This window comes from Festucalex cinctus, chromosome 3 (assembly GCF_051991245.1).
Source record: "Festucalex cinctus isolate MCC-2025b chromosome 3, RoL_Fcin_1.0, whole genome shotgun sequence".
NCBI classification, from domain to species: Eukaryota; Metazoa; Chordata; class Actinopteri; order Syngnathiformes; family Syngnathidae; genus Festucalex; species Festucalex cinctus.
The window spans coordinates 7115049-7134861 of NC_135413.1; the positions used below are offsets into that span (position 1 = coordinate 7115049).

The 19813-nt window shown below is 40.4% G+C and overlaps 1 protein-coding gene across 2 annotated transcripts in view; it reads left to right on the top strand.

The window, feature by feature from the left end:
- The window catches only part of ccnd2a (cyclin D2, a), a 96822-nt gene that overhangs the window by 57869 nt on the left and 19140 nt on the right, over positions 1-19813 (top strand). Inside the window, exons 3-5 of one of the 2 annotated variants that reach the window (XM_077515589.1) lie at positions 10804-11007; positions 12325-12540; positions 17503-17662. In XM_077515589.1, the coding sequence (XP_077371715.1) occupies positions 10813-11007; positions 12325-12540; positions 17503-17662 (571 nt within the window). In that variant the 5' untranslated portion in view covers positions 10804-10812. Of the gene's footprint in view, positions 1-10803; positions 11066-12324; positions 12541-17502; positions 17663-19813 lie in introns of those variants that run through there. The other variant, XM_077515590.1, reaches the window with a different exon arrangement.

The window sequence follows — 19813 nt, forward strand, 5'->3', positions numbered from 1 at the left end:
ATGTCACGATATTAAAAGCAGCACATTGCTAAATAAGTCTGGTTGATTTCCATTTGTGCAGTTCTAGCACCCCCTGGTGACTAATTTATTTTTTTAGTGCAGTTGAATTTTCACAAGGCATGTTTTGACCCTTTATATGTTTAAAATTCATGCTAATGGTCAGATGAAGGGAAAAGTAAGATGCTTGAGAACTGAGTCAATATGTTGAGTAAGTGCCTCAATACATATATTTATATATTTTTATATATATAATATTTTTATAATATTTTCATTGCTGTATAAGCACAATATTGTTTTTTAGTATGAGGGTTTTTTTTCACAATATTGTTACTTTTTCATATCGCCAACCTCTCCACAATATCGTGATGATTATCGTATCGGGGCTTTCATATCGTGATAATATCGTATCGTGATGTTTGGATATCATTACATCCCTATTGCATATCCAACTTCCTGTTTCATGAAAAAAATATATGTAAATGTGCACCGCACTAAACATCTAGAAGGATTTAAAAAAAATAAAAATAACATTTCAAGCTTATCGAGCTCCAGTCAGTAACATCACAACCATGCTAAAGTGTAGGAAATTTAAGATTATACTTGCTTATGGAAATTGTCATTCATTTACTGTAGGTCTTTTCTCTCATGGCATTGAGTTGATCTCAATACATACAGACTATGGTTAAGCAGAAAAGCAATCTGGTGTATGCAGTCAAACGCAGTGAGGAATGCACAGACAACCAAACATCCACTGAGCAGGCGCATAGCACAACACTGATGGGTTAACTCTTCAGGTCAAGGCTCAGCTGTCTACCTGCACCTCAAAGAGAAGCAGCACTCATTTGAGGACAAAAATGTTCCGATTCTTGACAGATGGTTTGAAGGAGGCGCGAGAGAGGCCATCTTTGTGAAGGTGAAGAAACTCGGTGACTACATTTACATGCAGTCAATAACAATTTCAAAACAGCAATATTGGCAATATTAGAGTTTTAATAAACACACACAGAAACCTGAATATGCTCTTCTTCATTTAAATAAATAGAAAAATGAATACGACCCCTGGGTTACTACTTCTAACCAGAAACATCATCTTACAAAACAGAGCAGTTCAGTTGCAATCAGTTTGATGGCCTGGAAAAATATAACTGCTTTTATATGATGTAACGTCTTTCAATTTAAAAAAAATAGGTACGTGCCAGCAGGTACAAGTGGTGGCGCCTCATCGATTAAATGAGGAGTAACATCAGTTTGTCTTTCGTCACTTTCCTTCACGATATCAGACAACACATCTGGCCACATACAGTTGAATTCCTCCTCTTAATATCAAATCGTTTCATCAGACGATGTGTTTTTACTGGTCACTGCTCAGTGCTCACATAGCCAGCACACGGTGAGTTTTTTTCTTAGTTTGTAAACTTGTAAGATACTTGCCTCTAGCTCTCATTTGACTAACTGACTTCCTATGATGAACTCAAATAACCGGTCGATTAATTAAAGTATTATTCCAAAAAGGATGGAAGAATCTCTCTGTGAATGTGCTGATGTCCCGTTCAGAAGACTCATGTTATTAGTAGTGTTGTTCCGATTCCATTTTTTGGCTACCGATACTGATACCCAGCTTTGCTGTATCGGCCGATACCATACCGATACTTAATAAAAAAAATTTCCTCAACATGAAAAGCTGTCCTGCCATTGGTTCAGAGCATTCAAGGGCCAATAGGATATCTTAGATCGACATGCAGTAAACATGTCACATGTCAGTGAATGTCGTGCACCAGCAAGACACAAGATGCTGAATCCAAAATCCTATATTAGCGTTGGAATTAATGGTATCGGCATGTTACTTGTGAGTACTCACTGATACCGATACCACTGTTTAAATGCCGATACCAGTATTGGTATCGGAACAACACTAGTTATTAGAGTGCAAAGTAGCCTTAATAATAAACAATTCCATCAATTCTATGCAATGGACAGAATTCTGAATCCGTTATTATGGACAACTGTCTTGAGCTGACAAATGTGGTAATCTGTGGTCTAGATAATGCTTGAACATAATACTGGAACAGAAGTGCCCCCATGGTGTCCTGTTTGGTCCTGATTGAAGTCCCGCGATGTGTCTCTCCGATGCTTTGTTTCCGGCTGCCGTCAGTCAGTGTCTTTTTGTATGTTTATGGTTTTTGTTTCAACATGGACCTCTCTTGTACATATGCAACCAGTGTATTAATTTAATCCTTTCATCCCCAAGCAGACATGAGTACCTGATGCACGTGCGGATGGAGGGAAGCCCTGTAAGAATTGTTGCAGTAATCTTGTTCTCATCTCTGCTCAGTGCACCCTCACATCCCATGTGCCATCTGTTACCATCTGTACAAGGGCAGCAAAATGAGGCCAACGGGAGCCCCACTTAGTGTCATACTCACATGTTGGAGCTGTTACACTCTCAGGTGTTGTTGGCTCTGTTTGGTTTGAGGAGTTATTTTGAAGCACACTGCTTATTTTGGTATCGCTTGTCTTTTCTTTGGAAACATGTTTTCATTATGACCCCAACAAAGCAAACTATAGACCATATGTACGTGATTGTTATACAGTGACCTACTGTTGTTTTTTCATGTTTTTTTTTGTTTAGTATTATTCAAAACAAAATTTACCATATTAAAAAATATACATCCCCTCTTCCATACGCTTTAAATACATTTTAACTTCTTAAAAAAAATAAAAAATAAAAATTAAAGATTAGTGCCTGCCAACGTATGAAAGACTATCGTTTAAGTATTTCCAAACCAGGAGTACCATTTCATTTTTCATATCTAAAATAATATTTAAATATTCTCAGTCATTTCATCAGAACGTCATTAAAATGCGTCTGCTACAACTTATTTTTTTTTAATTTTTTTATTTATTTTTTGGATAATTAGTTTACATGCCTTTTTAAAAGCCTTCGCTTTTTCAATATGACCTACATTTTTATTTTCAAGTTAAAGGTTATTATAGTAATATAACAAAGGCAGCTTTATTTTTTTTTATATATTTATATTAATATTTATTATTTATATATATTTATATTTATGTACCGTACTTATTTTCAAGGCAATATTTATTTCAGTTTAATTCGAGTTCAAAAGAAGATAATGCAGTAGAATTAAATGCAAAAATTAAGGAGATGAAATAAATGTATTATTTTTCATTTATTAATCAGTTGTGTTATGTTCTGCTTTTGGAGAGGGGGTATTTATGACGAAAGGTTTTTGGGGTACACTATACCAAGACCACTGGTTTGACATCACTTCAGGGAAATGAAACCTCAAAGCCTCTCTTCTTTATGCAGTTCTTCAAGTAAGAAAGCTAAAAGTGTGCTTGCATCAAGCTGTTTATTTTTCACTCCCATTTGAAGTCAACTACTTTAAAACTGAAAAAAAGTTTGGTTGAACAAATAAGGGTTAAACCCTTATTTGTTCAACCAAACTTTTTAATTTCATCTGATAAAAGTCCTCTCGTTTGATGCTAACACAGTATTGTGTGAACGAAAATGAGCGTCTATGTTACGGTAATTATAAACGGATACTTTAAATGCACGGCCTTCAACGAGAGCTAACAATACTCACACACGATGCTATGTCGTCGCTGTTCTGTCGGGAAAAAATGGATATGAAATGGCAAAATGTGATCTTGTATGACTGTATACTGAAGGGGCGTCCTCTTCTTCCTGCTGTCTTCTAGTAGATTAGTAGATTCTCTTCTGTGCTACTCCAGCATCTTGCGGCAAAATATGCTACTACACGGTGCAGAACTCTAAATTCAGACTTCCATGTAAGCTGGGATGTCCAAACTTTTTCCTTAAAGGGCCACATGGAAAAAAAAAAATAGAAAGATGCACGGGCCACTTTTTTTTTTTCTTTTTAAACACGGTCAAACATTTTTCATCTGATATAATTATTTTTGATAAACTGCTACATCATGGCTTCCTGTTATAGATAAAAGTGAAAATATCTGATGATATTTTTAATTTTTTTTTTTTTTTTGTGGTGGGCCACAGCCCTGCATCCCAATTGAATAACTCCCCTGCACTGAGCAGTGGCTGAATCCCATCTCCACATTCAGAACCAAAACATCTTTAGTAAGATTTACGTCTAAAATTATTTTATTTTTTTTTAGTCAGCCTATATACTGTGAGCCGCAAATGGCGCCCGAGCCATAGTTTGGACACCACTTAGTAGTAGGGATTTCATGATATGGGCAATATCGTGATATTAAAACTGACACAATATCGTCGTCGTCATGTTCACAATATTTAAAAGGAAAACATCTGTTAAAAAAGTCAGGTTGATTTCCATTTGTGCAGTTCTAGCACCCTCTAGTGGCTAGTTTATTAGTGCAATTTAATTTTCATTATGGATGTTTTGGCCTTCTATGTTTAAAATTATGCTAATTGTCAGATGAAGGGGAACCTAATTTGCTTGTGAAGCGATCAATGTGTGCTTGCATTAGCAAGTAAGTGCCTCAATATTGTTATTAGAGATTGTAGGTGGTTTATATGCATTGCTGTTATGCACAAAAGTACAATATTGTGCTTTTTTTGTATGATCCCTTTTTTTTTTTTTTTTTTACAGTTTTTATTGTGATCTTTTTTAAATATCGCCAACCGCCCCCCATCCCCCCCCCACAATATCGTGATGTTTATCATATCGTGACCTTCATATTGTGATAATAATTTTCTCGTGATGTTTGGAAATCATTACATCCCTACTTAGTAAATCTCAATGTAATAGGGACATGAACAATGAACCCACAAATTTTGGCGGTTCATTGCTGCCCGTTAGTTTAACAGACAGCAACAATGTGTGATAGGCTCCATTAATCATTCGTCACGCAGAATTATTGATAAGCCCAGTCACGAGCTCACCATGGCTATGTTTTAGTCTGAGGTTGTTCTTGTCTGGAGTGGAAGTCCTCAGGATGTTGATCCTTCCGAACCACCAACAGACACAATTTTCAAACATTCTTGGGAGTTTTTTGCACACAAAAAATGCAGTTAGTGCTCCAAGGACTCAGCGGGATTAACAATGCCTTTGTTCTGTGTGTGCACAGTGAAAGAAGGCAGCGCAATAGGCTGGAACGTTTTGGTGTGGTATCAGCAAGCAGCTGTTGCATGAGTGACAAAGTCAAGGGCTGGTGATAGGAACATGGGAAAATCCTGGAGGAGATGGAGGTGAAGAGACAGCGGCGGCGGCAGCTGAGCCTTCACGCGTGTGCAGGACAAAACGTGGCAAACACAAAAGGACAGCAGCGATTTGCTTTCAACACACTCCAACAATATTTTGCAGCTCATTTGTTGGATTGTTCGATGGCGACGTTCGAGACTGTTAGTGGGGTTCAAAAGACCCGGAGAGGAATGTGAGGGGAGGAAGGGTGTAGGAATGACGTGGGGGGGGTTAGAAGTAAGGTAAATGAATACCAGACAGTTTGGTTCTTGTTTAAAGTAAAGGTTTAGCCACATCTAGCAGGCGATATTTCCAGCGCACATGCGGGCAACTTACAGCCGTCGGTAATTGACGGTGACTGGATGTGATGCGTTCATTCATTCATTCATTCACTTACTTTTTCACTTACAACCATCTCCAGACATTCACAAGCTTCTAAGCTTTATTTTCATATCAATATTATCTAATTCCAACCCACTGGATATTTTTATTTATTTTTTTATGTGAACATACCAGTTTGAGGGTGCCACACACCACACTGAACTCCTCTGACTTTATATGTATTTTGATATTTTCTTCCTATCTATTGTTGCACAATTTTAGTAGGAATAGTCGGCTATGATGTGTTAGGCCTTGTAGTTTATTGTGGTGCAAAAAAATGGGTCAAGGCAATTTATTTATTTTTTTTTTAAATTTTAAACATTGTAAATGAAGATGCTGTGTTCCAAATCAGCCACATTTCTTTTAATTTCCACTGCAAAGACCCTGAAACATTTGAATAGAAGACTCTTCCTTTTTAATGACAACATCTTAAAACCGCTGCATCCTTGAATCATATTGCACCAAATATATCGAGATATGTATCGAACAGTGTTTTTATGAGAGATATGCACCAGGTATATCGGTTTGATGTTACTGATGAATTTTTGTTTCTTTGAATTAAATTCACTTGGACAGTTTGGGCTTTGGAGATCTTTTACATATTGTTGCATGTTAATTAACGCGTCAAATCGAGTTGTTGCATTTTGAAATTGTTACATCCTTGAATTGGATTGTGCCCCATCAATAAACTTATCGAATTATCTTGTGGAAATACTTTTTAGGAGCCCTTCATCTTGGATACAAGTCACAGGGTTGTGTTGTTTGGTCAACAGAGAATTGTCCTCTCTTTTGTGTCTTTCAATCACTGAATTCAAATAGGATGAAACCACTCGCACACCTGACATTCCAACTGAAGGCTTGAACAAATCAGTGCTCAAGCGCTTCCATGTAATGAAACGGTGTCAACTCGGCCAGCAGCGAGCAGACACTATGACCGCAGGTTGGATACCTTTCAGATGGTGTCACTCTTGCATTAAAGGAGTTTGATGCCTCTCTGAAAGGTTGCTGTTGCATATAAACAGGCATCACGCAGTCAACACAATCACCATCACCCCATTCGCTCCCTCTTGTTTTATTTTTGCGTTCAGCTGTGGAGATATGGGATGTCTCAAAGAATTTGGGAGGATGTGTTTTTGTGAAGAATTTCTGAGGGAGTCTGAGGGAAGTCTGCAGGCAAGGGCGCTCAATGCCAAAGCTGCATTATTTTGAACCGCAGCCGCGTGCGGCGAAAAGGCGGTCGAAGAACAGGTGATTGAGGAAAGTTCATCACATCGCAAGGAAACATTGTTGGAGATGAAAGGGAACAAATATTATCAGCCCAAAATATTTCGGGAAGGATATCCTATCTGCTCAGTGTCAGGTTGATGTGTCACTGGCTTGATATGCGAGTTATTTGGCACGACTCTGCAATTGTGGAGCTTTCGCGTGATTCCTAAAAGCCTGACTATTGTCAGATTGGAGTCATTTTCTAATTGATACTCCAACGCCCGCACTCATTTGGAAATGTTGACTTTCAAGTGTGGAGCTGCAGAGAAGTGTGTTCTTACAATTACTTGTGTTGTTTTTCACCTTTTTTTTTTTTCTCGGCTAGTTGAACTTCTCATTTGATGTTGTTTGGCTGCCACATCTGCACTTGTTCAACCATACAGCAGAACAGCCACAATGGGGAAATGTGACAAACAAATAATTTTGGAGATGTTGTGGTGTCAACTCATAATTATAGTGCCTGCAGGGCGGGTAAATGTTTGATCTTCTATCATGATAAGATGCTCCTTGTGTGTTCGGAGTTTTTCTATACTGATGAACTAAGGAGAGTGTTGCTGCTTAATTGAAGAAGAAATAAAGAAGAATGTTGACTGCAAATGTGTTATACATATTCCTGATGAAGGATTTTCTGTTATAATTATAATTATTATTATTATTATTATTATTGTTATTATTATTATTATTATTATTATTATTATTATTATTATTATTATTGTTATTATTATTATTACTATTATTATTATTATCATTATCATTAAATTACTCATGTTCTACTCTCACTACTAAGTCCACATTTATTTTGATTCCAGCGCAGATATATTTTCCATGTTTGTAGAATCCACACCAAATTAATAACAAACAAGTAAAACATCTGGAAAATGAAGAAATAAGCACGTTTGAATTTTAAGATTTAAAAGTTTTATTTTATTGCTCCCATTTTGTCACTAATTAATTGTAACTGATTTGAGACAAAAATGGTTCAACAATCATTCAGTGATCATTTATAACAAAAAAAAAAAAGATGTCTTAATGGAAAATAATTAATTTTAAAATATCCAGAGAATGAAGAATGATGTTAAAACATCCAAGATTGAACTATTTAATAAAAGAAGTAAACCAGATCCAGGTGGGACCTTCAGTTAATTATTTATTCCATCAATATTGATATTTTCTTTGCAAGCTCCGTGCAACACTATACTCCAGAAATTTGTTTTTTGTTTCATGTAAATTCTTCATGCAATTTACAGATTTTAAAATAAAATAAAAATGTGAATGGTGAGCCCTGCATGTCAGTCAGGTATGCTGTCTCCTCCATGCAGACTTGTTTGTGGCTATTTTTCTTTTCACATACCTCAACTGATCTTATCTATGCAAACGAGTTTGGCTACAGTTTGGGAAACACCTTCTCTCAACTAAACGGACAAAAGATAAGAAAAGAAAATGGAAATAATTTGCTCACATTGGGTTTTTTTTGCTTTGCAGGCTGTAGTGGCCACCAAGTCCGCCTTGACTCATTTCTTTCCAATACAGATGTGTAATAAAAGCTTGCATTTATTGTAGCATTTTTTTTTAATTATTTTTTCCTCCCACAACTGCAATTAATCTAAAAGTTTTCTTTCATTCATACCGCTTGATATCTGTGGGGTGGGGCGGGGAAGTTGGGGGACATTAGTGAGTTTATGACAAATTCTCAGAAGTGAGCTGCTATCACCTCTCGTGTCTGTCTCGGTTGAGCTCTGTGAATTCCCCATCCGATTCTCGTCTCGCACGCAGCATTTTTCTCATCATTACTTCTGGTCCCGATTGTCATGTCGACAAAAATAAAAATAAAAATTAAATTAAATTTTAAAAAAACGAAAAAAAACAATCTTCATCCACATGCAGGGATTTGAACGTGCGGTGATGATCACTCACTTCAATTGAATACCACGTCATTCTAATCCGTTTTTATATAAAAATGTTTTTCAGGTTATGTTTATCTTCTTTTAATTAACCTACTTAAAAACTTTGACGCACACAAGATATTGTCCGACGTGCACTTCTCGCATGCGTGCAGCGCACTTACACTTGATTTTCATTTTTAATTGAGAGTTTGGCTCCTAGTAAACAACGCGCCTGTAAATGCCATAAAGTCTCGTCTTGTCTTTGCCAAGATATCTTACAGCTTTATTCTGATATGCTGAGTGAACGCTTCCGCCTGTGATGTGCATGCCTTGCGGTGTTCCGCCGTGGAACTGCACAATAGGAGGGGGAAAAAACGTGCCCAGGCATGTGTGTGATTCAACCACGTGGTCCTTGCATTATATTCACAAACTCACATAGGTAAAAATATGCAACAAATGATTGAAAGTATTTTTTTCAAGTCAGTTCGCTCCTGGTCGCACTTTTGGAGGCATGATCCGACATGGAAGGTATGCATATAAGCAAATATGGGGCGCAAATCCTTCAATTTACATGTGAAGAGATGACTGTCGGTGTGCAAACAGCCGCAGGTGCGAACCATGCAGGTGAAGGAAAGGACGCTGGGACAGTTTGGAGCACCTGCTTCCGTATAACAGCGCGCCTCTGTTTTTTATTTATTTATTTTTTCGCCCACATTTGAACGATTTTGTTTTTGTTTGTTTTCCTTAGCATTTTATATCTTTTTTTTTTTATTTGCATCAATTGTGTTTTTGTAGATATTGTCACGTGAGCACTGATCTGCGACCAGCTGAAGTTGTGTTCCCTTTCATGCAATTACATATTTATCTGCCCCACTCATTGATGTGTTTTTGCATCCTAGCAAAGGGGGAGGAAGGTAAGAGGAAGTCTGCCCAGTAACAATCGCCCAGCCTGGTCGAGCTCTGAGGAACTATTGGCTATATGCAAATAGATACACGCGGAGGGAGGAGGAAACTACTTTAGACTGGAGAGGAGGGGGGAGTGAGGGGGGAAAAAACTTTAAAGAGACATTTCCCCTTGCTTTTTTTTTCTCCCAAGAGTGCCATGCAGCCTATAGGAGCTTGATGCAAAAGACCATGGGAGGACTATACAGTCTTCCCCTGATGCACTGCGGCCTTCATTCACAACTCACAGCTTTGAAGTCGCCCGAGAAGAATGGGGGATATGGGGGAGGATTAACATATTTACCCATGCAAATTCGCATCTCTAGGCTAGCTAGCTATGTATATATATTTTAACTATATATATCTGCTCAACATGCGCAACTCTCAGCCAGTTTCCCATCTACCCGCTTCTTTGCTTGTCATATTTCACCAGAGCAGGGAAAAGTTGTTTTGTAGTGCTTCAGTGTTGCCATGTTGTGGAAAGCACATGGCCAGCCCCTCTTTGTTCACCAGAATCACTGTAAAAAGTCATCCACACGGCAACTTATTATAATAAATAAATACATAAATAACGTGACGTTCTGTACAGGGCTACCCGGTCGTTACAAAGTACTTTTCATCAAAACATTAACTTAAAAGAAAATGATGTAGTTTTTAAGCTTATATGAAGATGAACGCTCGCAAAGATAATCATGCCCCATTATTCGACTTTTGCCGGTAAAATGGTGCCTAAGTGAACTTGGAGGCATAAAAGCGGCGTGTGCACGCATGCCAGACAAGGAGAAGAAGAAAGCAAGCATGCAAAGAGCGAGCGAGCCATGTGGTTGCTGCTCAGAGCTAATGAAGTGAATTGCGTCAGTTGCGCACGCCCGCAGCGCAGCCTTGAAATGCGCCTGACGCAAGTCGAGGCGCACTGAGGAGGCACACAGGAAAAGTTCTCCACAACGAGAGGCAGGACGACGCCGAGGAGCCCCTGCAGTCTCGCCTCTCTTTTTTTATGCCTCCTCGACACTTTCTCTTTCAACGCGGTGTGCATGTTTTTGCTCTCCGACACACTTCGCATACAGTGATCCTGCTTCTTTTCTTTTTTCTTCTTCTTTTTGTTGTTGTTGTTGTTGTGACTTGTAAAGCCAAACGCCATGGAGCTGCTCTGCCTGGAAATGGACACCAATATACGGGCTCGTCCCGATCCGAACCTCCTTTGTGATGACCGAGTCCTCCAGAGCTTGTTGACCATAGAGGAGAGGTTTCTACCTCAATATTCGTATTTTAAAGGGGTGCAGAGAGACATTCAGCCCTTTATGAGGAGGATGGTCGCCACTTGGATGTTGGAGGTATAGAAACGCCACACAAAGCTCGTTGTGTCCTTTTAAAATGCTCCCCGTGCTTTCGGTACTGCTTTTACTTCAACGTTGACCTACTCAACTTTCCATTTGTGGCTAATTTTGTTAATTTTTAGGCAAATGTGTGCTTTTGACCAGTTTTTCAGCGTTTTAAAGTCCGCTCGCGTCGCTTGTCTTTCCACTGCTTTCACCTTCCATCCATAACGATTGCAAATGTTTGCCTCTTGGGTGTCTTCTGCTGTGTGTGGCGGTTGTTTCGAATATTTCTAATGATTTTATTCAAGCTAGTCCGACTATTTCCATGCACACGTATGCACTCGCCGAGGACCGCGCTAGTCGATTCGCCATGTTGGTTTTTTTTTTACAGTCGCGCTTGTGCTTTTTAAGAGGACTTTACAATGTCATAAAGACATTAACAGCACTTAAAATCCATCGGCTATGGCGCATGGCAAGCTTCTTTGTCCCCTGACGGGAGAATTGATGTGTTTTAATGTTGCAAACTTTTGGGGTATCTGTTTGAAATGGAGGAAGGGCGAGGGCCTTATGCGCCTTTGCTATTCCCCCTTCGCAATGCCTCACGCAGGAATTATGTTAAAAAATCGATCAAAATTGATACATTTCTCACTAACAACGAACTCTACACATAGCAGAGGCTCTTCGCTTTATTTTCATGTAAATATGATCAAGTTCCGACCTACTGGATATTTTAAATTAATTTTTAAAACGAATATATCGGCTCGTGGTGACGCACAACACCCCAGCCTCCTGCGACTTGCCTTTTATTTTGACATTTTATTCATATTTATCCTCGGACAATTTGGATACGAATAGTCGGGTATGACGTGTAAGGCGTTGTAGTTTATTATCGTGCCAAAGAAATGCATCCGGACAATTTATTTGTATTTTTAAATATTTTTTGAAAAACATGACGAATGAAGAAAAAAGTGTTTCCGCGTGCTGCGCTACAAGCGGGGTGTTTTCTGGCTCGTTTCGATTGTGACTTGAATTCATTTCTTAGTGAATGAACTGCAGGAATGTGACTATATTGACGTGTTTCACACTTAATTCATGCTTTGTGTAATCATCACTTCGATTAAATGTGATGTCGCAACTGATCAGGACCGAGCGCAAATTCTTGGCTGGTCACCAACTTTTGTGTGTCATCGCATTTGTATGTGCCCTTTTTTTGTTTTAGTGAAAGCTTATTTATGCTTTTCTAGTTCTTGGGAATAAAAGTAGATGTCACTGAACGTTGTTGCATTGTATTTATTGTAGTGCCTCTATCTCTCTCCCTCTCCCCCTGTTTAGGTTTGTGAGGAACAGAAGTGCGAGGAAGAAGTTTTTCCCCTGGCCATGAACTACTTAGACAGATTTTTAGCAGTGGTCCCCACCAAAAAGTGTAACCTGCAGCTGCTGGGAGCAGTTTGCATGTTTCTTGCATCCAAATTGAAAGAGACTCGTCCATTAACTGCAGAGAAGCTTTGCATCTACACAGATAACTCCATCAGACCACAAGAGCTGCTGGTAAGTAACCAAACGTTATCAGTTGCTCAACATTTAATCCACCCCCCTTTTTGTTGATGTTGTTGTATTTTGAATTATAGCCATCACCATTCACCACAAAAAAAGTGCTTTTTGTTTTAGTCCAGGGTGCACTTAAATCTGTGTTTTAATGAAACACAAGAGCCACACGTGAATTGTTCCACAGGGGCTCTTTACAGCACAGAGCCCTCTGGCTGGGCTTTAAAGTCTGTCTAATGGTCTCCATCGCCATCTAGCGGCAAATATTTGCACGCGCAGAGCAACGAGGTCATCTTGAATGGCAGCCAAACTTCTGACTCTGTTCCTGTCAGAGTGGGAGAGAGACACAGAGAAATCCAAGTTTGCCTTTTACAGTTCAGCCTTCATCCAAAAATAAACCGCCGACGCGCACGCACGATGCCATGTTATGTCACGCTCGTTGGCTTGTGCGTGATGGCCGCGCTCGTGGGGGTCGGTCGAGCGATTGTTTGTGAGGGGCTGCCTTCACCTGTGCAAAGCAATTACTTAGGCGCAGTCTCACATCAGATAATGAAGGCCTGCAGCACTACATAAACATTCCTCGGTAAACAACGTGCAATCCCACCCCTGTTGTGAAAGAGGCCTCATTTTAATAAGTCGGCAGCTCTCGTTTCCATTCTCGTACCTATATGGTCAGCACGTGAAAGAGGTGCTCTCCATCAAGCAGCATGCCTGACTTGTAACTTTTGAGGCCCTCTACTGTTTGTTTCCTGATGCGTCCTCTCAGTGTTTCTGTATAAGGCAGCATTTTGGCCGTCAAGTAGATACAGGAAACAGAGATCAGCTGCTCAGTGCATGTGATCGCTGCTTCTTCTTCTTTTTTTTTTTTCTTTTTTTTTTGTGGTCCTCATCTTTGGTAAGAATTTCTTGTAAATTGAACCGCAATGTTAGAAAGAAGGTGTGACCAGAGGAAGGCAGTAGCAGAAGGAAGTGGGGGCCGACCTGCCACTCAGCATTCAGCTCTGCTATGTTGCAAGCTTTTATTTGTCACAGATGCACTTGTGGAATAAACTGCAACAATTGCAGTGTTCAAATTCCACGGTTACATTTGTGGGAGTTGATTTTATCTCCTGAAGTGTCAATTAAACATTTTTAGTTTAATATTGTCCAGAGTAGGTGTTATTTTACAGAGTTAGTCGCCTAAGTGTTATAGGTAAAACTCTGCAGAGATGTAATTAAGCTCCGCAGTCGCACCTGCACTTCTCCAATTTGCTATTTTCCTCCTCCTCGCTTATGACTGGGAAACGCTGACATTCAAATAAAAGTTTGGGCACATGAAGTCATTTTCAGTCACAGCAAAAACTGGAGTGTGAAAGTTTGTTTTTCAACTCTGGCTGTATTAATTGAAAGAGCAAGTCAACCCAAAAACGTTTTTTTTTTTTTTTACATTGTTCTATGCAGCCCCACTAGTCTAAATATGGTATTCTTGTTAATGTTGCGGGCGGCACGGTGGTTGATTGGTTAGCACGTCCGCCTCCCAGTTCTGAGGACTCGGGTTTGAGTCCAGGCTCTGGCCTTCCTGGGTGGAGTTTGCATGTTCTCCCCGTGCCCGCGTGGGTCTCCTCCGGGTATTCCAGTCTCCTCCCACATTCCAAAGACATGCTTGGCAGGTTAATTGGGCGCTTGTGTGTGTGAGTGGTAGTTCGTCTCTGTGTGCCCTGCGATTGGCTGGCGACCAGTCCAGGATGTCCCCCGCCTACTGCCCAGAGCCAGCTGAGATGAGTTAAGCAGCAAAAGAAGATGTCATCAATGTTGCTCAGTTTCCAGGTAACAACCAATCACAGCGTAGCTTCAGAAAACAGGTGAGCTCTGAGCAACATTGACGTCATCTTCAGTCGACAGCAAGTGGCAAAATGGCCGCCCCCTGAGATGGATGCAAATGGCTGGATTTTGCTGCTTTATTCATATTCCACAAACATAATATTAATCAGAATGTCATGTTTAGACTAGTGAGGTCACATAAACCATATTATTGTCGAGAAATGTTTAAGGATGACTTACACTTAGTCAATATGGACATTTCTAATGTTTTGAGGGTTAAAAATGGCGATACGAGATGGTGCAAATATTTTAACTCCATCTCAGTGTAAAGACACTCTTGAAATGTTAAGTTGAACTCTGTAGGTGTTGAATTAACACTGCCGATTTTGCCGTGATGGGCTTTCATAATGATGAAAATCATCTTTTTGCATGCCGCTGCCAATTTTTACTTACTTTAAAAAAATCACATCTGACTTGGCCAGTTGAAAAAGCAAACGTACAGGGTCAGCGCCAGCCATGTTGGATGATCTCATGACCGAGGCCATGCGGTGTCTCTCTGAGGGAGAAAATGAGCGGCATCCGTGGTCGCAGTCACAAGGCAGTAGTCCGGAACCAAACCGCTAAATGTTTTCCTAAATTAGTCACCAACTCTTCAGTTAATCACCTCCTGCTCTAGGAAGTGAAAGTAACAATACACCCAAAGACGGGAGAACACCACACCTAGTGTCATGTCCCATCACATGCTCAATGTAGTGCTACAGCAATGTCTTGTGTGATGATGAGGCATTTACGCATATGAATTGTAGGCCTGTTTGGTACTTGACAATGGTGGATCTTCCAAATGACTTTTAATGGGTTGTGTGGGAGGAAATCCATTTACATTTCTTTCAAGGTTTGAATTTACATTCAATGCGGATTCTTCCCCTTGCGCTCGCATACAGCCGTACCTCTGCTGGGCCTCTTTTGGAAAGTCCCAGATGCCAGACGGACGAGCGGGGAGGGAGCACACAGTTGGGAGGTCACCTGAGCTGGTGACATTGCTCGTGTTGCTCTGGCAGGCTGCACAAAAAAACATATAAGTTTTTGTTGTTGTTGTTGTTGTTGTTGTTGCTGTTTTTGTATTTAATGAAAACAATTGGTGAGTTTAGGAAGGCAAAATACAGTGAAAACTGCAGTTACAGTATCTTTTTGACTTTCACCTTTGATGGCCCTGTTTTCATCAATAGTAATTTATAAAACCTTTTTTCCAATGTAATTTGAACTTTTAGGACGGATGGACAGAATCGTTCTGATTGGGCCACTTGTTGGTAGGCAGAATTCACAAGTCATGCTCACACGGATGTTTGAATGGCAACTTGGGGAAATCAACCCAAACAATTTGCTTTACAATAACATCTTTTGTTCAGCGCCCACTAGTCTAAACATGACACTCTGAATATTGTGTTTGTGGAAGATGACTTAAGCAGCAAAATCTACCCGCTTTTATCCATCTCAGGGGGCAGCCATTTTGTCACTTACTGTCGACTGAAAATGGCATCACAAGACTCTTGTTATTCCAAATGAAGGTTTCTGCCACATACGTAATCCATTATGTTAATCAGATGAGCCATGGGACGTGTAGATCGATCATCATGTGACTTATCAAGACAGTTACACAGTAGGTGTGATAGTTTTCACACTTTTATTCAACTAACCTCTTGAATTAAAACAAATAATAATAATAAGTTCCAAGTACCTTTTAAAGTATGTTATCCTGTCGTAGAATAGCTCTTGTTACGCTGCCGCCATTTTAAATTGCGTAGACGCCGTCACGACACATTTACGTCAAAACAGAGCATGCGCATACCAGATTAAACTGTTTACATGACGCTCATTCGGATCGGCAAAGGGAATAAAACACCGCTGTAAATTCTAATTTCATTCTGATTCAGCCTGTATATGGAGGATTTTCATTCCGTTTGGTTATTCGGATTCATTTTAATCGGAATACATGGCTTCACGTAAACCCGGCTACAGTTGCTCAGGTAACAACCAATCACGGCTTAAGCCTAATTTATGCCTCCACGTTTGCTCTCGCGTCGATCATCGACGCGAGCCATGAATTTTAAGTGCTGCGTCGCTCGTGGCCGGCCGACGTGCACACGTCGCCAATCCTTGGACGCACGTCGATGGCGGGGCGTCGCTCGCTTCTGATTGGTCCGTTCGATGGCGTTTTTTCTTTTTTTTCTCTCTCTCTCTCCCCGCCCCCCGCCCAGATAGTTTCCGTGAAGGCAACTGGCGGCGCAAATCGACTTCCCTGCTCGGAGACCACGGCTGTGCATGTGGATATGTGCCTGGGACGAGAGGCGGAAAACAACAATAAAAAATAAAAAATAAAATAAAAAACTGTGTTCGCTAAGCGCACGGCTGTTGTGTTTTGGCGAGTTTACGGCCGACACCGGTGCAAATTGGCAATAATTAATTGCCACGGTGATGAACTTACTCTCCCCCCGGCTTTGTTTCGTGTTTCTGAATTAAATTGAACTTCCTGAATCCGTCATAAAATGCAGAGGAATCGCCACTCTGTGGCGGCCCAGCCATAGCGACAGCGGGACTTGGTGTGAAACTCCAGCAGACACAGATGTGTATTGCGCACAAGTCGGAAGGCAAACGCACGAGCGGAGCTCCAACGTGACGCCTCGACGCGAGCCTCTCGCAGAAGCATACTGAGGCCTTTAGATTCAGAAAACTGGTGAGCCATGATTGGTCGTTACCTGAGGCCTGAGCAAATGTGATGGCAAATGGCCGCCTCTGAGATGGATAAAAACAAATGGATATTGCTGCTTAACTCATATTCCACAAAACAAATCAGAATACCGGGTTGAGATGTGTGGAGGCGCATTCAGCATATTTTTGCAAAAAAAAAATAAAAATTGGGGGTGGACTTCTTTTTTTAATTCAACATAAAAAAAGGAAGTCAGTCAAGACTAATTAAAATGCTCCAAAATGTTTTTGCAATTGCATCATGACTTTGTAAGAATGAGAATTACGCAATGTGAAAACTGAAATTGGACCTGCTGGGGAAACTAGCATAATGTACCTGTGATACGTGAAAACGCCTCGTCAGTGTTTTATTTTCTTTTTGTGTCCTCACCGTCCGTTCGCACGATGTCTCCTTGACCTCAGGAATGGGAACTGGTGGTGTTGGGCAAGTTGAAGTGGAACCTGGCAGCCGTGACGCCCAACGACTTTATCGAGCACATAGTGAGGAGGCTGCCGCTGCCTGAGGATAAACTGACTCTCATTCGCAAACATGTCCAGACGTTCATCGCCCTCTGTGCCACAGGTAGGCCACGACCAAGCGCTGGTGCTTGCTCATGGGTAGCCAACTACATCATCGTTTATGCAGTGTACCCCCACTTGATTGTGTTTAATCATTCGCACCCCCGCTATATTGCATTTAAGTGCTTGTTTTTTTCATATCGCATCTATTCCAACTTGAGAGGCACATTCGCCAGCGCAATTTTCAGCCATGTAGAAGAACAAAACAGTCAAATACGACAATACAATGGGCAGACTCTTGTAGAGCTGCCGTCAGCCACAGCTCACATGCAGAAGCCCAGAAGTTTGATTGAGAAGGATTTCATGTGAATACAACCAGTGTTTATTTCTGAGTGAAGACCCCACTAAATTAATAGCAATTTTCTAATTTCTGATTTCTAGTTCCCAAAATGGCCACAAGAGGGCAGTTGAGATACCTTGAAGTAAAGGTGCCATACCAATGCCTGCCATTGGTACTGCCCATCCTGAATTTATCTGATTAATCAATGATAGATAGAGACCAATATGTATTATTAGTCAAGGACACCAATTAACCATTATTTGGAGACAATATTATTTTTCAGTAAATGTTTATTGAACAACTTTTCAGATTTGCAAATGTTGACGTTTTATTTATTTTATATTTTTTAAAATCTTAGACATCTTTGTTATAAAATTCTAAGAAAAAATTCAGGAGCTCAGGGGAGTATTTTTAATTTTTTTCCCCACAAAATTTCAAAATAATTTTAAACGTTAAATATTCGGCAGATAGCGAACAGTCCCTCAAAAAGAAGTCCTGTGCTGATGGTTTCAAGCTGTTTATTAAACCCCAATTGGGGATAACTCTAAAACTAGACACGCAAAACAAAGAAAAATAGACATAGTAAGCATGCAAATACAAAACACATTTCGCTTAGCTTATCTCCCAAACGCATTTAGCTCAAGGCTAATATACAGTGGGATACGTCATCAACCCGCTAACGCTAATTAGCACGCTATTTGCAGGACTTTCATCACTCAAAGAATGGCTATTTCCACAAAAACACTGCAGGAATATAACAGACAAGACAATACACAGACAATCCAGACAATACTCTTGCAGGCATGCTCTTTCTACGCTACAAAAAAAAACAACAACTCATGGACGTAACTTAATAATCATGAATTGCTTTTTCTACTCTATGTAACTACAAGTGCAGGGGAAAAAAAACTGCAAGTGCAGACCCACGCACGGATTTTTTTTCACTCACTCATTCACACATGTAAGCTTCTGTGGGTGAGTGAGTGAAAAAAAAAAAAATCCGTGCGTGCTTTCAAATTGCCGCGGGAGTGACGTCACGCATCTGACACGTCTGCCCGGCCCCGTTTGCGACACGCCAACCCCGCTCTGCGATTGGCTGGAGGGGTGTAAACACTGTCTTTCCACAGAAACGGCCCGCTGTTGACAAAACAAACACAAAATGGCAAAATACAGGCTGGGGGTGTGGGGGTTTAGGACAAAATCACCCCCACATGTTATGAAAAGCCCATATCTATAAATTGAAGAGTAGTTAGTTTGTTTAAATCCTGTATTTAAAAAGTGCATTTTCCTGAGTGAAACCGGCAGACAGCCCCTTTAATGGCCGATACTGATATTTGTCAAAATGCCTTTTGGCCTTCCTGGGTGGAGCTTGCGTGGGGTTGCTCCGGGTGCTACGGTTTCCTCCCACATTTCAAAGACATGCTTGGCAGGTTGACTGAACACTCTAAATTTTCCCTAGGTGTGATTGTGAGTGTGCCCAAAGCCAGCTGGGATAGGCTCCAGCACCTTCGCGACCCTTGTGAGGAAAAGCGGCTAAGGAAATGGATAGATGGATGAGTTACTGGTTCAGTTATTAGCGTGCTGAAAAATAAAATAAAAAATGAAAATGTTTTGTTTCATGTAAAATCTATATTGAAGAAATGTGAGCGTTGTATGATAGGGGTGAGCAAAAAGGAAAGCCATCCGACTCCCTGTGTGCTGTGAAGATTCTTGTGTCATGACAGCATGTCAGCGCTAGTAAGTTCTTCTCAAAGCAACATTGTGAAAGTCTCAGCATGCACTTTGTCCGTAATGGCCACATTGAGGGAGTGGAAGTGAATTTACGAGTCCTCCTGACATTGCGTCTTCCGAGAGAGCCTTTCGGCAGATAGCGGC